The sequence below is a fragment of the Pavona decussata genome, unplaced genomic scaffold (genome assembly GCF_977016875.1).
Source record: "Pavona decussata unplaced genomic scaffold, jaPavDecu1.1 SCAFFOLD_395, whole genome shotgun sequence".
In the NCBI taxonomy this organism is placed as follows: Eukaryota; Metazoa; Cnidaria; class Anthozoa; order Scleractinia; family Agariciidae; genus Pavona; species Pavona decussata.
This window is the reverse complement of record NW_028145766.1, coordinates 456,078-473,101: the sequence shown is the minus strand read 5'-3', so window position 1 is coordinate 473,101 and position 17,024 is coordinate 456,078. Positions and strand designations below refer to the sequence as shown.

At 38.5% G+C, this 17,024-nt stretch overlaps 1 protein-coding gene across 1 annotated transcript in view; it reads left to right on the top strand.

Moving 5' to 3' along the window:
• Positions 1-302: 302 nt before the first annotated feature.
• The window catches only part of LOC146451186 (uncharacterized), a gene marked incomplete at its 5' end in the record, with an annotated part of 113,903 nt that continues 97,181 nt past the window's right edge, over positions 303-17,024 (top strand). Inside the window, 2 exons of the mRNA XM_085099497.1 lie at positions 303-454; positions 9,076-9,327. Coding sequence (XP_084955623.1) covers positions 303-454; positions 9,076-9,327 — 404 coding nt within the window. The remainder of the gene's footprint in view (positions 455-9,075; positions 9,328-17,024) is intronic.

Below are 17,024 nucleotides of genomic sequence, written 5' to 3'. Positions count from 1 at the left end.
GCACAGTTAGTAACTTCTAAAAACAACCTCACGGTGGGTTAGAAACCTATTACACGTCATGACGTGTCGTAATACAATCTTACATCACAAAATAACAGCTGCTGTGGATACACTGCAGCTGTATTTCTATGTGAAAGCCGACAGCGTAGTCCACAGTACTTATGAAACCTGATGAAAATTTACTATCACAAAGAATTGCACTTTGTTAACCAAATCCTGTGAAGATCATAACATTGCGGCACTTTCACATGCCTTGTTTTCTTATGGGTTGATTGTTCATGGAAAATTTGTCCTCAGTGAAGGTTGGATGTTTACTACTATAAACATTACCTTGCAGAAAATAGATCATGCGATTTAAGTCCATGCTTGAATGGAGGAACCTGCTCTAATGAACCAGGAGGAGGCTATAGCTGTCAGTGCAAGAGCGGATTCCTTGGCGAAACATGTGCGGAGGGTAAGGATTATTTGATTACTGTTGTTTAATACTTTTGTTAACAATTTTAAGCTGAAAAAGAAGCATTGTTGCTATTAGTTGTTAAGACATAAAGAGCTGATAATAATAATAAAAAAAAATCTAAAGGTCGTACGGGTTACTCGTTTTTATGCCTTCACTTTCCATATAAAGCCCTTGCAGGGTCATTGGTCTCTCGAACATCTACATAAAGGTTTGGAAAAAAAAGTCTGATGTCTATTCCATACAGACTGGATCAGGCTAGGTTCCTGCTAATGAAACTTGCGGCCGGTGCGGAAGTTGTAAGAAGCTTTCGTCTGGTCTTTCAAAACTTTTTAGTCTTTGAGATAAGTAATATAACTTTGCTATTGCGGATACGTTCTGGGCATATCGGAATAGTCCGAGGGACTCTGCTTTCTCAAGGATACTAGCTACTCATTTAAAGGTGATTTCGATCAGTTTACGACTAGTGGGAAAACGCAGATCTGAACAAGAATTATTAAAATCCAAAAAGTAAATAATAGGGCTACCACGCACTTTTGAGAGATAATTAAGCTTTAATTAAGCTGATTCCCATTCCCACGAAATAATAGTTGTCGTGAAAATTTCCTTAAACTTTCTGTGATTGTTTACTACTATGTATTATTTCAAGAAATGTAATAAAAAAGGAAGGTCCGCGAAAGAGCTTCGATCCACTCAATTAACCCCAATAATCGCTTGCATATTTGTTTTCAAACATGAGTTAATTTATATGCGTTATTGACCAAGCTTGAGGTCAAGATGGCTGGATAATGGCCAAGTTATTTTTTTGCGTTTTTTTGGACCAAGACGAAGTCGAGGTCCATAAAAACGCAAAAAAAGGACGAGGCCAATATCCAGCCATCTTGACCGAACAAGCTTGGTCAATAAAGGATTTAATATATGGCTTCATCTTCAAGTTATACTACAACAACAAAATAAACAAAACAGAACATGAAACTGTTCTGCTCGGAAAGAAATTCTTCATAGCCGGCCGGTATAAGATTTATTATAATAATTTCATCAGGCATTGCTGCGTATTTTGCGGGCTAAAATGAAGAATTCAGCGGGCTAAAATATACTTTAGCCCGCTGCTCTGAGCCAATAAGAAAGAAGAAAATAACGTAGCCAGCCAATCAGAACTGGAAACCATTCAACTGTTCGCGCCGTTTTCTTGCTCGTTTGACTGGAAGCGATGGCATCTCCAAAGAAATTGTTTTGAACTACAAAATCGATGGAAAACCTAACAAAGAAGCAAATTCTCAGTCGTCTGAGCAGTAGATAAAGAGGACTTTAATACAGAAACTCGTGGGCGATGGTGGAAATTATGCCTGTAGTAGCTCCACGGCCGGAGGCGAGGTGAATGTAATTTGTCTTCTTTGAGCGAAACCCGCTCAGTTTAAGCAATTGCACAATTAGTTTTAACAGTCGTAGGTGAGTATTTCTTCGCTGTTTACAAACTTCTGTTATTTTCCTTTTGAAAAGTTAGAAGAAAAGATTCTTTTGACAAATTTTGCGGTGTTCTGCCAAAGTTTTAAGTTTTTGTGACAACGAAAGCTTTTGTACAATAAAAAAAAAAAAACGCTGACGCGATTCCGGCAGCGTTCACAGAAGTTATCGCGATCGCTTACTGTACTGTCTTTGATTCCTTTGGTGAATGCCCTCTGAAATTATTATAATAGTAATAGAGTTGATGTTCTTGGGCGTAAATATGTTTTTGGCCCTTCTCAGAACTCATTTTAGCCCTCGCCTACGGCTCGGGCTAAAATGAGCCTGAGTTTGGCCAAAAACATATTTACGCCCGCGAACATCAACTCTATTGTTATATTTTCAGTGCATTTTTGGATTAGCATGTAATCATGGAAAACAAGGAATCCTAAATTATCTTAAGGCTCTAACTTTATTATGGATTAAAGTAAGTATACAATTATTAAGTACGAAAAATTTAGATTTTCGCAAGTGCGGGAAGATTTTAATAGAATCCGGCGAACTCGCCATTTTCAGCCGATCGCGCGGTGGCGTAAATGATAAAAATTTTTACACAGATCGGGTAAATCAGAAAACTGGGCGAAACTTTGATAAGATTCGGTTGTTGACAAATGCAACAAGCAAGACGCGGCTAAATTAAAAAACGTTACTTCTTGGCGGCTAACTTGAGAAAAACACTTTTCTGAACGGCTCTAAACACTTAACGCAACTTTTACTATGCTATGATTTAAATACAGTCATTGCAAACCTAGAGAACTAATCAATTTAAAACTCAAATTGAGACAATAAGTTTTACAAAATCAATCTATCTACGGCACAGAGCAACTCACGGATCCAACTCACATTCATTGTAGCTGAAACAAAATCACAGCGCAGGATTTGACTCATCTTGCCCGCTCGCGGAGCCGCCATGTAATAAGATCAGTTATTGTCATGTCTGGTGGTAAAAGGACTTGCATATAGGTGAAGCAAAAGTTCTAAAAAACATAGAATGCATAAAGCATAATCGGTTCTGAAAGATAAAAAATCTCTCGGCTGGGAAGCACAATATGAAAGATCATCGACCCAAACCGTTTCTGGCGTGCGAGTTCTCAGTATCACTACTTAATTTGTGACTGGCAGGATTGATATTGTAATGAACATCAAAAAGTGTCGCCGGATATATAACCCTACTTTAGCATGGTAGAAAACCGAAGAAAACGGTTTATTATACACTGAAGAATGGTTATATATCCGAGACGTCTGTGTTCTTGTTAACCTTTATTGACACTATTTAATATTTATTATAATATCAATTCTACCAGTTATACGATTGCAAGTGTTAGTCATCACTAACGAAATTTTCATTCAGTACTTTATGTCCGTGTGTAGTGGGCAAGCTCGTATTTCTGGCATTAGCTCATTTTTCAATCCTCAATTTTTTTCGCAAAAATTTTAGACATAAAGAGCGAAATAGATAAATTAAAACAACTAGCTAAAAAAGATAGGTTACGGTGCTCGTTTTGGAGAAAACAACGATTTAGTAATTGGCTGGGGTTAGCATCAAGGAAAACATCACATGTTTTCAACGAGAGCGCGCCAAACGCGCGCTAATGACGTAGAAAATATGCGTAGTAAGAGCGCGCAATGCAATTCAATGGATTCACCTAAATAAAATACGTCGTTATGTATTTTAAAGTGAGCAGGACCTTATTTTTTTATTTCCTAACATGAACCAAAACAGAATTTTTTATTATATATATTTTAAATTTTTGCGGTCCACCGCTGATTAAGAAGGCCGATCGGCTCGCAGTGCGAAGGATGTGACGTTAGGGAACGTAATAATGATAATGATAACGATAATGATAATGATAATGATAATGATAATGATAATGATAATGATAATGATAATGATAATGATAATGATAATGATAATGATAATGATAATGATAGTGATAATAATAATAATAATAATAATAATAATAATAATAATAATAATAATAATAATAATAATAATTATAATAAAAAAATTAATATAAAAGTTAGTGAGGATTCTGACAAATAGTCATTGTTTAAGACTGGTTTCACGGTTTTTTTCATCAGGGTATGTTATAAACTGCCCCAGAGGAAAAACCAAACACGTTACAATTTAAAGCAGGAGGAGACGTAATTAGATACCGCAAAAACTTGGCCTTAAGGGAAAAAACTAAAGTAACAAAGCCAAAACTTTACAATTTGTCAACCCTGCAATCAGTTTGGTTTCTTCACACGTAAAGTGACGTCTGGCATGTTCACCTCCACTACAAGCGATCCGTCAACGGAAAGTATTAAGAACAGTTTTTTTTATAGGTCACGTGGTCCTCTCCATTCAAAAGTTACATAGCTTATGTCATACGTGTGCAGCAGTTCTTGTTTTCCAATCATGTAAGACAGCTTTCTTTGTTTCATTGACGCACCTGAGCAATTCCTGCGAATCAAATATTGAATTTCGTTACAGAGGCTTGATTAAGTGTCTTTCCTTGAATATCCTTAGTTTTGAAGAAAAAAATAAGTCCATGGATGTCTGTATGTGGAGTAGAAGATATTTTCTCGCGTAAATGATTTACCTAATTATAATTTTTAAATTATCGAGATGGTAAAACATGTTAATAATTGTGTTCATTGCTCATGGCAAGTTCTCAATCGACATAATATTGGTCTTTCGTAAATCCTAAGGTCATTTGAAGTACCTCCAGACATTCCGCTCATATACAAGCCGAATTTAAAAAAAAATTATTTCTTTGCAATGAGAGAGGAAGGGCAAGTCGACTTAATCATTGTGACAGGCCCGCCATGAGAATGAACTTGACAACATACAGCACCCTTCCTCATCATTTCAGAATGAAAAAAAAAAAAAGACACCAAACTTGAATAAAACCATCCACTTAGGAAGGTACATTATTATTTAAGTTTAGGAAGGGGGTGGGGGGAGTTTGGGCTCCAGATGGGAGAGCCATCCAATTAGAATCCTTGGAGTTGAAAAGGGTCAAGCCTTCTTATTTTTTAAATATAAGGGCAGGGCCAAGACAATATTTAATATTGGTATGTGCCATCAGTAAAGGTACCACATTCCTATGTCATACATGGAATGTTAATACTGCGTAGCAGTCTTTCCCTTACTTTCGTCCATTCATTCATTCATTCATTCATCCATCCATCCATTTTCGTTCGTTCGTTCCCTCATTCATTATTTTCTTCTTTCTTCCCTTAAAATTAACCAAAACCAATGAATAAAATGTTCAAAAACCAAAATTTAGAAAATGGGGTATGAAAGTCTCACTGCCATGGAAACATCAAGTCAAGTAACCAATAAATTGTTGCTATATAAATCTTTGGAAAATTCACAGAGTTTGTTATTTATTTTGCCACACCACAAATATAATGTAAACAAAAAAAAAATAGAAAAAAATGAATGTAACAATAGTGAGGAGACCTTAAGGAAACTATGAAGCTTATATTAATTAGGTCTTCTCAGTTATTATTTTACAAGATGAAATCAAAAAAGAAGATAAGAACACGACGACGGATACAATAACAATGTCAAACGGAAGGATATATTACGAAAAGAAAAGCTACAAGAAAAGTTAATACTTAAACACGTTTGTATGAAAACTACTGAAAGTTATTACAGAAAAACGCCTTAAGTGCTTTCTTAAAAGAGAAGTTTCTTTGTTAGTGTTTGCTTTTTAACTAGTGAATGCGCGTAGCGCAATGAACGAGTTACAGCGATAGCTGACGTTTGACTTGGTTGGTTGGTTGGTTGGTTGGTTGGCATCCTCGTTCCCAGAGCCTACGATCTTTTGGTCAGCGGTTGGATCGTAGGCCCTGGTAACAGCCGTTACCGGATGTCGTGAATTTCACGACATCCGGTAGCGCACGCTCAGTGTGATAAATTACCATTACGCTTGCTCAGTATTATTATTGCTCGGTACTCCTCAGTATTAGGAAGTAAAGACAAATGCGCAGAAGCGTAGCATTTTTCACCTTATAGCGCATCAGATTTTTGACAGCCAATGAAAAAAAATATATTTTTGGATGGACCCAGAGCCACTCGTTCATTAATTAAAAAAAAAAAAAAAAAAACGTTGGGGCTCTGGGGACGAGAATGGTTGGTTGGTTGGTTGGTTGGTCGGTTTTGTGTTACCTTTCGGGCGTGCGCAGTGAGTGAGTTTTAAATTCAATTAGTGGAAAAAACACGCGAACATTTATTGTTCACGGCGCATCGAGAAATTCTTTTTCAATATGTAGAGAATAATTCATTTAGTGCAAGAATGGAGATTTTTCGTTCAATCTGAGCAAAGTTACAAGTTTTTTCAATTTTTCAGAAAGTCCGGGGTCGTAAACTTAATGAGTGAAAAAAAAAAACCTGAAAATTTTTTTCACGACGCGTCAGAATTCTCTCATTCATTCTGTAGAGAATAATTTGACAATCATTTTAGTGTAAGAATGGAGATTTTTCGTTGAATCTAAGCAAAGTTATATTTTTCCTTTTTTTTCTACAAAGTGCGGTTTCTTTTAAGAATTAAAAATAATTTAATTTAGAAATAATTTAATTAAAAAATAATTTAATTTGTCAGTTTTCACGCGAAAACGGAACGTGCCATGTCACGCATCATTGACGTCGTAAACAAAATTATGCAAATTTCTGGTGAAATGAACAGTTTAAAGTGCACCTAACCCCAAAATTTTTTTTTCGCTTAAATAAATCTTTGCACCTGTTCGAAACACATTGAGTCTTTTTGCGCCTTTTTTCGACCAAATCTTGACTTTTTATAGGCTGTAAAAGGTACGAAATCTAGCCATCATCTGTCCCATGACCGAGCTAGTAAGGGGCATGGGTCTATTCCTGAATTTACGTCACAAACTGCTTTGCATGCATTTTCACAAAGACTTAATACAATGCAAATCAGTTTGTGACGTAAATTCAGGAATAGACCCATGCCCCTTACTAGCTCGGTCATGGGACAGATGATGGCTAGATTTCGTAACTTTTACAGCCTATAAAAAGTCAAGATTTGGTCATAAAAATGCGCTAAATAGCGCAATATGTTTCGAACAGGGGTAAAGATTTATTTAAGAGAAAAAAACATTTTGGGGTTAGGTGCACTTTAAGATCTTGTCAGCTTTCATAGAGGTTTCAAAGAGAAAAGTGTTTCATTTTCAAAATTTACAACTGGAAATTTATGGGAAAGCAAAAGGACGTGGTCGATAAATAATTCTTATTTAGCAAGAGCTTGTCATAGTTCATTATTTTTACTTGAGGATTGCGTAGACTGAACTCCAAAGGAAAAATTTCACGCTTTTACATCTTCCACAGATCCTGCGTATACTAGCAACATTTTCATTCGCGGTCCTTTGCAGTCTATTCTGTACTGAATAGGAGTTTTTCCGTGAATAACACTTGGTTCGTGCATGTTAACTTTAAAAGTAGCGAGTCATGGACGCAAAGGGGAATTTTTGTGAGCTTGATAACTTAAGGAGCAACTCATCTACATCTTGTTATCAAGACAGAGGGCGCCGTATTTCCCAATGCGGAAATTTTTATTTTTACCACGAGAAAGCAAGGTCCAGGCCCTGCAACAAATCCGCCTAGGTTGGCAGGCAGCATCGAAAAATTCCGACCCGCTGCCGCAACCAATAAGAGTGCATGATTGACAGAATTCCATGCGCTCGCGCACTGAGAAAAAAAGCGAAATTGTCGTTGAACGATACACGTTAAATTAGAGGAAAAATATTAAAGGGTTAAGACGGAGCAAGTTATTAAATTACTTGAATGGTGCAACGGGTTTCACGTCAAAGCTGCTGGAAAACGCTCCCTTGTACCAACCCCAGTGTTGAAAACAGTGAGTCACAACACAAGAAACTGTATAGCCAATTAACACATTGAAAAAACCTTTTTCCTACAATAAAATACTAAGCTTTTTGAATGCCATAGCAAACCAGACCCCTTCTTTTATTTAATCAATATTGTAATGCGTTTTGCTAAGTAGTTCAAAAACAAACTAAAAAAGCCCGGGAATCTTGGATACCGTACAAACCTTTCGCTGGCGAGGAGCGTTCAGCAACTGTTAAATAGGAAAACTCATTAACAATTCATAAAGTACATGTGCATGAATCTCGATACCCAATGAATGGCTTGTCATTTATAATTTCTTGCAAATATAAAATGTTTAAAACAAACACGTATACGCATTTGCTTTATTCTGACCAGAAACGTTCATTACCATCTTTGAAACGATGAGTGCTTAATCACTGTTGTTGCAAACCTGTTGTCCTGAACTGTATAATCAACTTAGCTTGAATGCAATTTAACTGTCACTAATAATTTGGTAAAGCTAAAAAAAGGGAAAATCCGTACGAAGTAGTCGCTTGGATGTGACTCGTTACAGCCATGCAAGCAAGTGCTGTGTGCACTGTGCACTCTACCCATAATCACAATAACATGTGAAAAAAAGTAAGCTCTGGTCAATGCTCTCTATTCAGCGCTTTCTTTTGAGAAGTCATGTCAAGAACTCGTACTTAGTGCTTCGAAACAATAAAGGCAGTCGGTCCACGGCCTCGTGAGGACTGAAACCCCGGCTTACGAATAACTCGCCGCCGTTTTTTTATTTATTTATTAATTTTTTTTTTTTTTGACATATTAAATAAAGCACAGAGATTTCAGTCTGCAAACTTGCGAGTGATCTATAGGGAGGGTTGGGAAAATTTGTAAATGTGAAACAAACTGAAGATTCAAGTAATTTTAGATAACTTTGCATAACTGACAGACCCCGTTATAACAAAAGTAACAGAAAAAGAAATAGCTCATTTTTTTGCCTCGTTTGTGTTTTATTCAGGTGTGCTAAAACCTCCATCTAAACAAGACAACAGGCATGGCTACAGAAATGTCATTTTAATAAGGGTATCCGCTAAGAGTATAGGTCGAATAAAGAGTGTTTTTTAACTCCCTGTTTAAGAAAGAGTGGTTTCTTCAAGGCCAGCGGACAAATAACTTACATTAAATGACTCATTCGGGTTTTCGTTACATTTCGGCGATTTGCTATGCATAGTTTAAGAAAATATTTTGCGCTTATCCCTTGAAATCTTGTACTTTTGTTTAGGTGCTCTCACTGCATCTTCCATTCTTGGAGGCCTCGACAGCAAGTACCGGGACCAACTGAATTCGTATTTGGCACCAGTCCTCCAGGATTCATCCCATAGCAGGTTTGTAAAGTGTTGGCATGCTACGACAGATGGCTGGGGAGCATCTCCATTTCACATCAAATGTGATGGAAAGGGTCCCACTGTTACTATAATACAAGTCGGCAATTACACATTTGGTGGATACAGTGACGTGTCTTGGTCTAGTCCAAGTAAGTATGAAATTAGGGAAAGCGCGATTATCACTCAGTTTGTAGTATTGTTCTGGATTAAATATTAAACGATCAGATTCATGGATTCGCTGTAGTCCGCCGAAAACGTTTACCAACAAAGTAGCCTGCGTAGTAGTTGTTTCATTTCCAAGAGCTCAGGAGGCTCGTGAAGGCAGAAGGGAAAAACAGGTCTAGTTGTATTTATTTTGATTCTTTTTTTTTATTTTTTTATTTTTCTCTCCGAAAGCTTTCGTGCGCTGTAAAATTAGGAAACAACCGCTACCGTCAAGCTACCAACAAAGCCAATTATTTTTCGATGTGTTACACTGCTTTTACATTGCTCTTTTCGGTCTAAAAAGGACGTGTAAACACCGAGCAAGATAAATTGACTATTTATGACATGGAATCCGCATGTTTATGGCTCACACTTCTTATTGCATGTGCAATCTGAAAAAAACGTGGTAAGCCCGCAAACTCACTTGTTTACAATTTCAAGTTGGCGTTGAAGGCACAATATACTTAGACTTACTCAAAGTCGCTCGCTTTCTTGTGCTGCGAAACAGACTGTTTTGATCCAGTTATCACGACCAAAATTATTTAATTGTTAGCTTCCAGCGAACAAATTACGCTCCAACTAATAAAGTTTATCTGTTGAATAAAGTTATCTACTCTTTGAGCAACCGGGGCCAGAAGGTGAAATACGTGCGCACTAGAGTATTAAAAGCCCTTTCTGTATAGGCCTCAACGCAGAATCATAAATGACGGCTTTTTATCGTCAGTAGCTTGTGGTCGGGTTTGTAAGTTATCTTTTGGGGAATCGAAACAGACGTCAATATTGAAGTTCCTAAACGGGTTTAGAGGCACGGGCGAGAATTATAATGCTGTAGGTGAGTGGCATCAGTACATTTTCAGTTATAAGCGCTCAAAGGTACTAAAGATTATTTCGGATTTTGGCGTTAAGAAGGATGTGCTGGGAGGGAGTGCGTAAATGAAGAAGGCGCTTAATCGAGGACGGGCGCTCGAGAGCTGTCCTGAAGGATTAGCGTTTAATCGAGCAAAAAATGGTAATTGTAAATGTCTGTACCAATGCTGAACGTATGTTGAGTAACAAATAATTGACCACATTTAAAACAGGAAACGGGTACAAAATTGAGTTAAAGTTCGAGAAAAGCTAAAACAATGCGCAACGCCTTATCAACTATTATTAAATTCTCAGCCTCGGATATTGCATTTCTAGCGTTTTGATTGGTTCACTAAATCCCGGTTTTTTAGTAAATAAACCCCTTCAGGCGGCTGGTATGTCGGCTGATAATGTCCGCGGCTGAGAGATTGTCCGAAAAATGCCGGAATATTTGGACGAGAAGCGAAGCTTCGAGGGCAAATGTGAAATTTTGAGGACAAGCTCTCAGCCAAGGACATCATCAGCCGACATACCAGCAAGCCAGAAAGGGATTTATTTATTTTATAACCCTCCCATTAATTTTTATATCGCGCGAAAACCGCTAGTATCAGGGCAAATGGTGATCTGATGGCGGATGCGCGCGATTGACGTAAACAAGTACATTTGATTGGTTTACAGGAACTTTATTTTCACTGTGATTGGACCAAAACTTGACAAACTGACTCTGTTTGCGAAGGACTCAATCTGAAAGTCTACTCGTAACTTTCTACACCTTCAAAGACGTTGACAGCATGTTTTGTTGACATTTTTGTACTTTCCGGAGCAGCATTTGCGACCAGCTTTTTGCTGGAAACATGATTGGACATTTACAAATCGAGTTTGTTTTTCTTCCACGTAGAATAATAAAGATGAAAAGGTGAAACTCGTGAGCTGGCTTTTTTCCGATGGCTTTGTTTTTTGTTTCTGTTTTTTTTTTTTTTTTTTTTTTTTAATGGAAATAATAGGAGGGCAAATATCGACGCAGGCAGGGGTTATTGCGTGATAACTGTCCTGTGAATTTGCACCACGTGACGTAAAGTAGCCAATAAAATCGCGCGAAAATTAATGGGTTGGTTATAACAGCTCATATACCGTAGTTTGACCTTATATGGAAAACGAATGCCCCAGGTGTCGCTACGCTAAATTTTTTTTTCGGCGAGAAGCGAAAGTTTCTTCGGAAAAATGTAGAAAAAAAAACAAAAGAAAGAAATACCAAACAATGTCATCTCAATACAACAACAATAAAAGCCACAAAGTTCGGTATGACACTATTTAATAGTACGTATCTCTGAAGTTTCCTTTAAAAACAGAAAAATTGCACGATTTTACGATTTAGATCACATAACAACAACAACAATAACACCCGGTTACCTTCAAAAATTTCAGCATGGCTTGCAAATCCTGGCGGTAAGACGTTAAGAGTGGCCGTCTGTAATTTTCAACTAATGTGTTTTGGGTGAGAAAAAATAAAATTCCTCAAACTTTCTCAGAAGAAAGGACTAGATAAGTAATTCACATTCATGTAACTTTCAGGTCAATCAAATAAATATTTTAGCTGGAGGACAAATATTTCGGTTTTTCAGCTCTCGGAAGGCTTTCAGGGATCATTTCACTACAGATCGTAAACATCTGGGTCTGGAAATAAAACGTAGCTAAAACTAAACGCCAAGTTGGAACTCGAAATCAGAAGACATTTATGATTAATTCAGGACGGTTATTTCCAATTTTAATGAAATGCTGAATATTTTATCGATTTTTCAACTTGTCTCTTTTGTAAGCCATTTCGGCAGGTACAAAAATCGGCTAAATTCAAATGAAAATATCGCCAATGGTACATTACTAGACTTCATAAAAGTACACCCCAGTTAAAGAGCAACGTCTTCCCTTCAAATATATGCAATAAAATTTTGGGGCCAACATACTTACGAAATCTGACAGTTGAAATTACAAAGTGCACTTCTGTAAACAAACGCAATCTTTAATTAGCTCAACAACGACGAGTCAATGAAATACGAAGGAAAAACATTACAAAATCCACTTACGTGCTTAAGATACTCTGACTTGGAGAAAAAGGAATGCTTTCAGTTACCTTCCCAGTGGGATGACGGAATGGAAACATGTTTTCGCGGAATTTGTGGTGAAGTTTATACAGTCTTCGACAAAGAAGGCAAACTTTGACTCGATTTGACCATTCTTTGACTGTAACTCCCGCTGTTCGTCACGGAAAAACTGAATGTTTTACGGTATTCGAAAGATCCAACGACTCGCAAGATCCTTACAACAACTGAGGTCGTCAAGCTAATGTTCCCTTTCCGACAATAGAAGTATCTTTTCTGTGGCGCATGAAGTAGCGAGAGATCTCCTGATCCAGCAGTTGGCATTAACAGTTGGCAAGGCGAAAAAGATTGCGTTACATACGCATTGTCGTCCCCAGATCACTCGGGTTGGGAAGACGTGAGTGCCGAGCCGCGCAAATGATTATCTGATATCAGTTTTAAAGAAAACGTTTTTTCATGTGATGCGATATCAAAAGAGAGGATATCGGATACAGACTACTTAACTAAACAAGAAAGCAATCAAGCGCCTACTGCAGAAACTGAACATTCTATGTTTCCCCTAACCTGCGTTAATTTATCGCCGATTTTCAGTCTGGGTGCAGTCCGGCTTCAGCTGGATTTTGCTAACTCTATTGGCAGCACTGCCTTGCTTGTTTTCTTTACAGGAGACTGGCAGCACATGTAGTAAGTTTCTTAGAAGGGGGTCTGAGTCATGATAAAAATTCTGAAACGCCTTTGTTGTCTAATGACAGCCTAGAAGAGATATTCTAGTTCCGGTTCCTACATTCCGCCAACAAGTCTACATCTCTCTACGTAATATCCACGAAAGGAAGTAAAGTACAACTCGAAGGCATGGAAGACGTGAAAATACATCAAATGCTAACTGTTATATACCGTTTTGTTACAAGACTTATGCAAAAATTTTGCAATCATTTTTGGTAAAGTGCACAGCTGCACTCATCCACAAGACACCTTTGCAATTCGATGTAAGGTGCCTTACGTGCCGTTGAGAAATGGGTGACATCTATTAAATCAAAGTCAAGATTCACACATTTTGCGGAGCATGACGATGCTAAGCTCTTTGAATCCATTCGACGTATTTAAGTTACAGAGGTAAAATGATTCGAAAGTGACTGGATGGGATAACAGACACTGGTCAAGAATAGTTTGGCGAGTTAGTAAATAAGCAGCTTCGCCCGCCCACAGCGGCAATTATGTCTTCTTCAGGGATCTCTTCTTGGCTGTTCTTTAGCTTAGCAGCCGCTCTGCAAAAATAAGATTGGACTTGTTGAGGAGTGAGGAAATCATCTACTGTAAACCTTCTATTTCCGCCTTTGTCCTTAGCAAACCTTATGTCACATGCATGTCATTATGACCGGTTTCCTGGCCAATGGGAAACTTTTCATCAAGGTACAGGGGCGTAGCCAGGGGAGGGTTCCAGGGGTTCCGAAACCCCTCCTCTCCTATTTTTAACAGTGATTTTATCCCAGCAAGAGTATAATGGACTCTCGATTCCTGAAATTCTTCGTTTTGTTCTATGCTTACAAAGTACAGTGAACGTCATTGTGGTACCTACTTGCGTTTCATTTGCATTTTCGGAGACATGAGCAGAGCTGCGATTCCTGTGTATAACAAGATGCACGTGTGTGCACAGCAGAAATTCCCGCTAAATCAGTAGACGATCCATTGGTGTTGTGCGAGCTGGTGGTTTTCGTAACAATGTCCCGATGGCAAAAGATCGATGCATTCTTTTCACCAAAAAGGTAGGCACAGCGAAACATTTAGTGATAATGCGTAAGAAATTCGAATCAAGACATTTTTCCGGCCCTACATCGATTATATTGATGAAATTCCAATCCCAGAACCGAAGAGACAGAACGACGACAAAGCACATAGAGGAAGCGTCGAACAAGCAGAGGAAACAGGCCCGCCATCCAAGAAGTCAAAGGAGTGGATTTTGTGCACGTTGCCGATAACGTCAGCTGAATGTGAGCGCTCATTCAGTACACTAAGAAGGTTAAAAACATACCTGAGGTCGACCATGTCAAGCGAGCGAGGGTCTGGGCTGGCGTTGATGAACATCAACTACCACCGAGACATAAATATCAAGGAAGTGATAAACACGTTCGCTCAACGGCAACCAAGGCGTCTTCTGTTTGCGTAGCGTAAACGCCAAAGTCTTGTATGTACGTAATGTGAGGATTTTAGACCAACCGTTTTCGTTGGAACCAATTTGGGACTCCCTCCCCCCCCCCCCCCCCCCCCCTAGAAATCCTGGTTACGCCCCTGAGGTAGCATTCTTACAGTTTCAGTGAAACGTTCAGCCTTCTTTATCGTGCCCAGCCTTGTGTTTGAATCTCTTCAGCAGGGCCTCGAAGCGTGGATCTTGCCACTAGCTGGTTGAATATCAGAACCACGGAGAAGTTTGTCTCTCTAGGCGATTCTGGCCTTGTCAAATAAGTTCTCCCTTTCGAGGACAATTTCACATTTACCGTACTGAACATGGTTCTCTAAAGAGCTGTAACGCTGGAAACGTTTTACATATCCGTCAACCGGGCAAGTGAAGAGCTTTGTTGGTTGATCGTCTTCATCGTGGGAATCGTTGTTCTTCTCTAATTCTAGTGAGTGGAGCTTTCTTTAACCTCGGGTATTGTACAGCTGCTAAAAGAGATATCCGTCAACGAAGTTGATGAACGAGCGGGGAAGGCTCGTGGGGGAGGGTAGCGAGTTAATGTATGGAGTGCTTAGGGGACCAAAAAGTGCCTACCTCGGTTCTTTTTCCCCTTCAGTCTCCAGAAATTTTTCGTTCATTTCTCCTACTCCCTTGGAAAGAAAACGACTTTTGCTTTTAAAACTTTCCGCGCGCCCCATCATTTTGGAATTTATTGACGTCATAGTAGTTTAAAAATCAGAAAAATGAATCTTTACGGCATTACCCTTACAATATAAAAGTAACCATTAAACATAAATCATTTTACCCTGAAATTCGTTGCCTACGTAGCAGTCGTGTCCTTTCCGAGACCGGGGAAGGCTCGCAAGGGAATGCACGGAGAGCGCATGGGACCAAAAAGTTCCTACTTTGGTTGTTTTTTCGATTCCTCTCCAGAAGTTTGTGTTCACTTCTCCTGCTCGCCTGGTTGAACTTTTCCACACCTAAGACGATGAAACCACAGACCCTCCTCATCCCCCACCTTACCCTTTACCCCTCCCCCGGAGGGGGTGGGAGTTCTACGTGAGAAGTAACATAACGCAACTCAAATAGCGGGCTAGTTTTAATCTTAATTTCTTGAGCAGGTATTATGTTGGAATTGTCCTTTTTATCAAGCAGATTTGTAAACGTTTTCTTAATTAAGGATAGGAAAAGTGTAACTTCAAATATAAATTTGTTATTATTGCATTACTACTCTGGTTCAGTTGATTACCTGCTCTAGCTAGGAGCAATCCGAGTATATAACACTAACTGCGCCTCATTTTGCAAGGAAGCATCACGGGCGTCGCATGATTTTAGACGTGCTTTTCTGTCCTTGACACAACTCTCTAGCGCTATACTCCTCACCACTGCAGGATTTGCTGCACTAAAACTACATGTTCCACCGACGAAGGTTGAGTAACCGCATGTCGTCATGACCTGTATTAAGTAGCAATTGCTTTATGTAGGGGCCAATGATTGTCACGAGAGAATAAACAAAAGCTCACTTTCGACTAACTTTAATGCCTCTCAACCCCTTCAGTAAACGTCGCCAAACTGAACGCGAAATTACTTGATCATCGATGGACGGACAGGTGGGCGGACAAGTTTCTGTGCTCATGTCACGCAATCTAACTTGTTGAAAGTTCGTAAATTTTTGCGAGACTCAGTTACGTGCGTTTCACAGATTCTCACCATCTGGCCGCAAAAGTACACTCCACTGTAAAGGTACGTTTCTTGTAGATAGCCTTTGGCCCACGTATAGAATAGAAGTCAAATAATTTATCGATTTAGATTGTTTTTGAAGCTCGGAATTTGCTTATCTTTTGAACAGGTGGTGTAACAATTAAACAATACTTTTTGAAAACTTGTCTTGTTTCTTTCAAAATTCGCGAATGATTCATCGAAAATATGTTTTTAATCCACAAAAAATATAACAGGAAGCAAAATATTTTATTCACTCCGGGTATTTCATGACACGAGGGGATTTTAGATTGTTTTCCTCCGTATGTCATTGACTCGTCGTCGTTGAGCTATTTGAAAATTTAGTGTTTGTTTACGAAAGTGCACTTTGTAATTTCAACTGTCAAATTTCGTAGGTGCGTTGGCCCCAAAATTTTATTGCAGATATTTGAAGGGAAGACGTTGCTCTTTAACTGGGGTGTACTTTTATGAAGTCTAGTAATGTACCATTGGCGATATTTTCATTTGAATTTAGCCGATTTTTGTAACTGCCGAAATGGCTCACAAAAGAGACAAGTTAAAAAATCGATAAAATATTCAGCTTTTTATTAAAATTGGAAATAACCGTCCTGAATTAATCAAAAATGTCTTCTGATTTCGAGTTCCAACTTGGCGTTTAGTTTTAGCTACGCTTTATTTCCAGACCCAGATGTTTACGATCTGTAGTAAAATGATCCCTGAGTGCCTTCAGAGAGCTGAAAAACCAAATTATTCGTCCTACAGCTAAAATATTTATTTGATTCACCCAAGAGTTATATCAATGTAAATC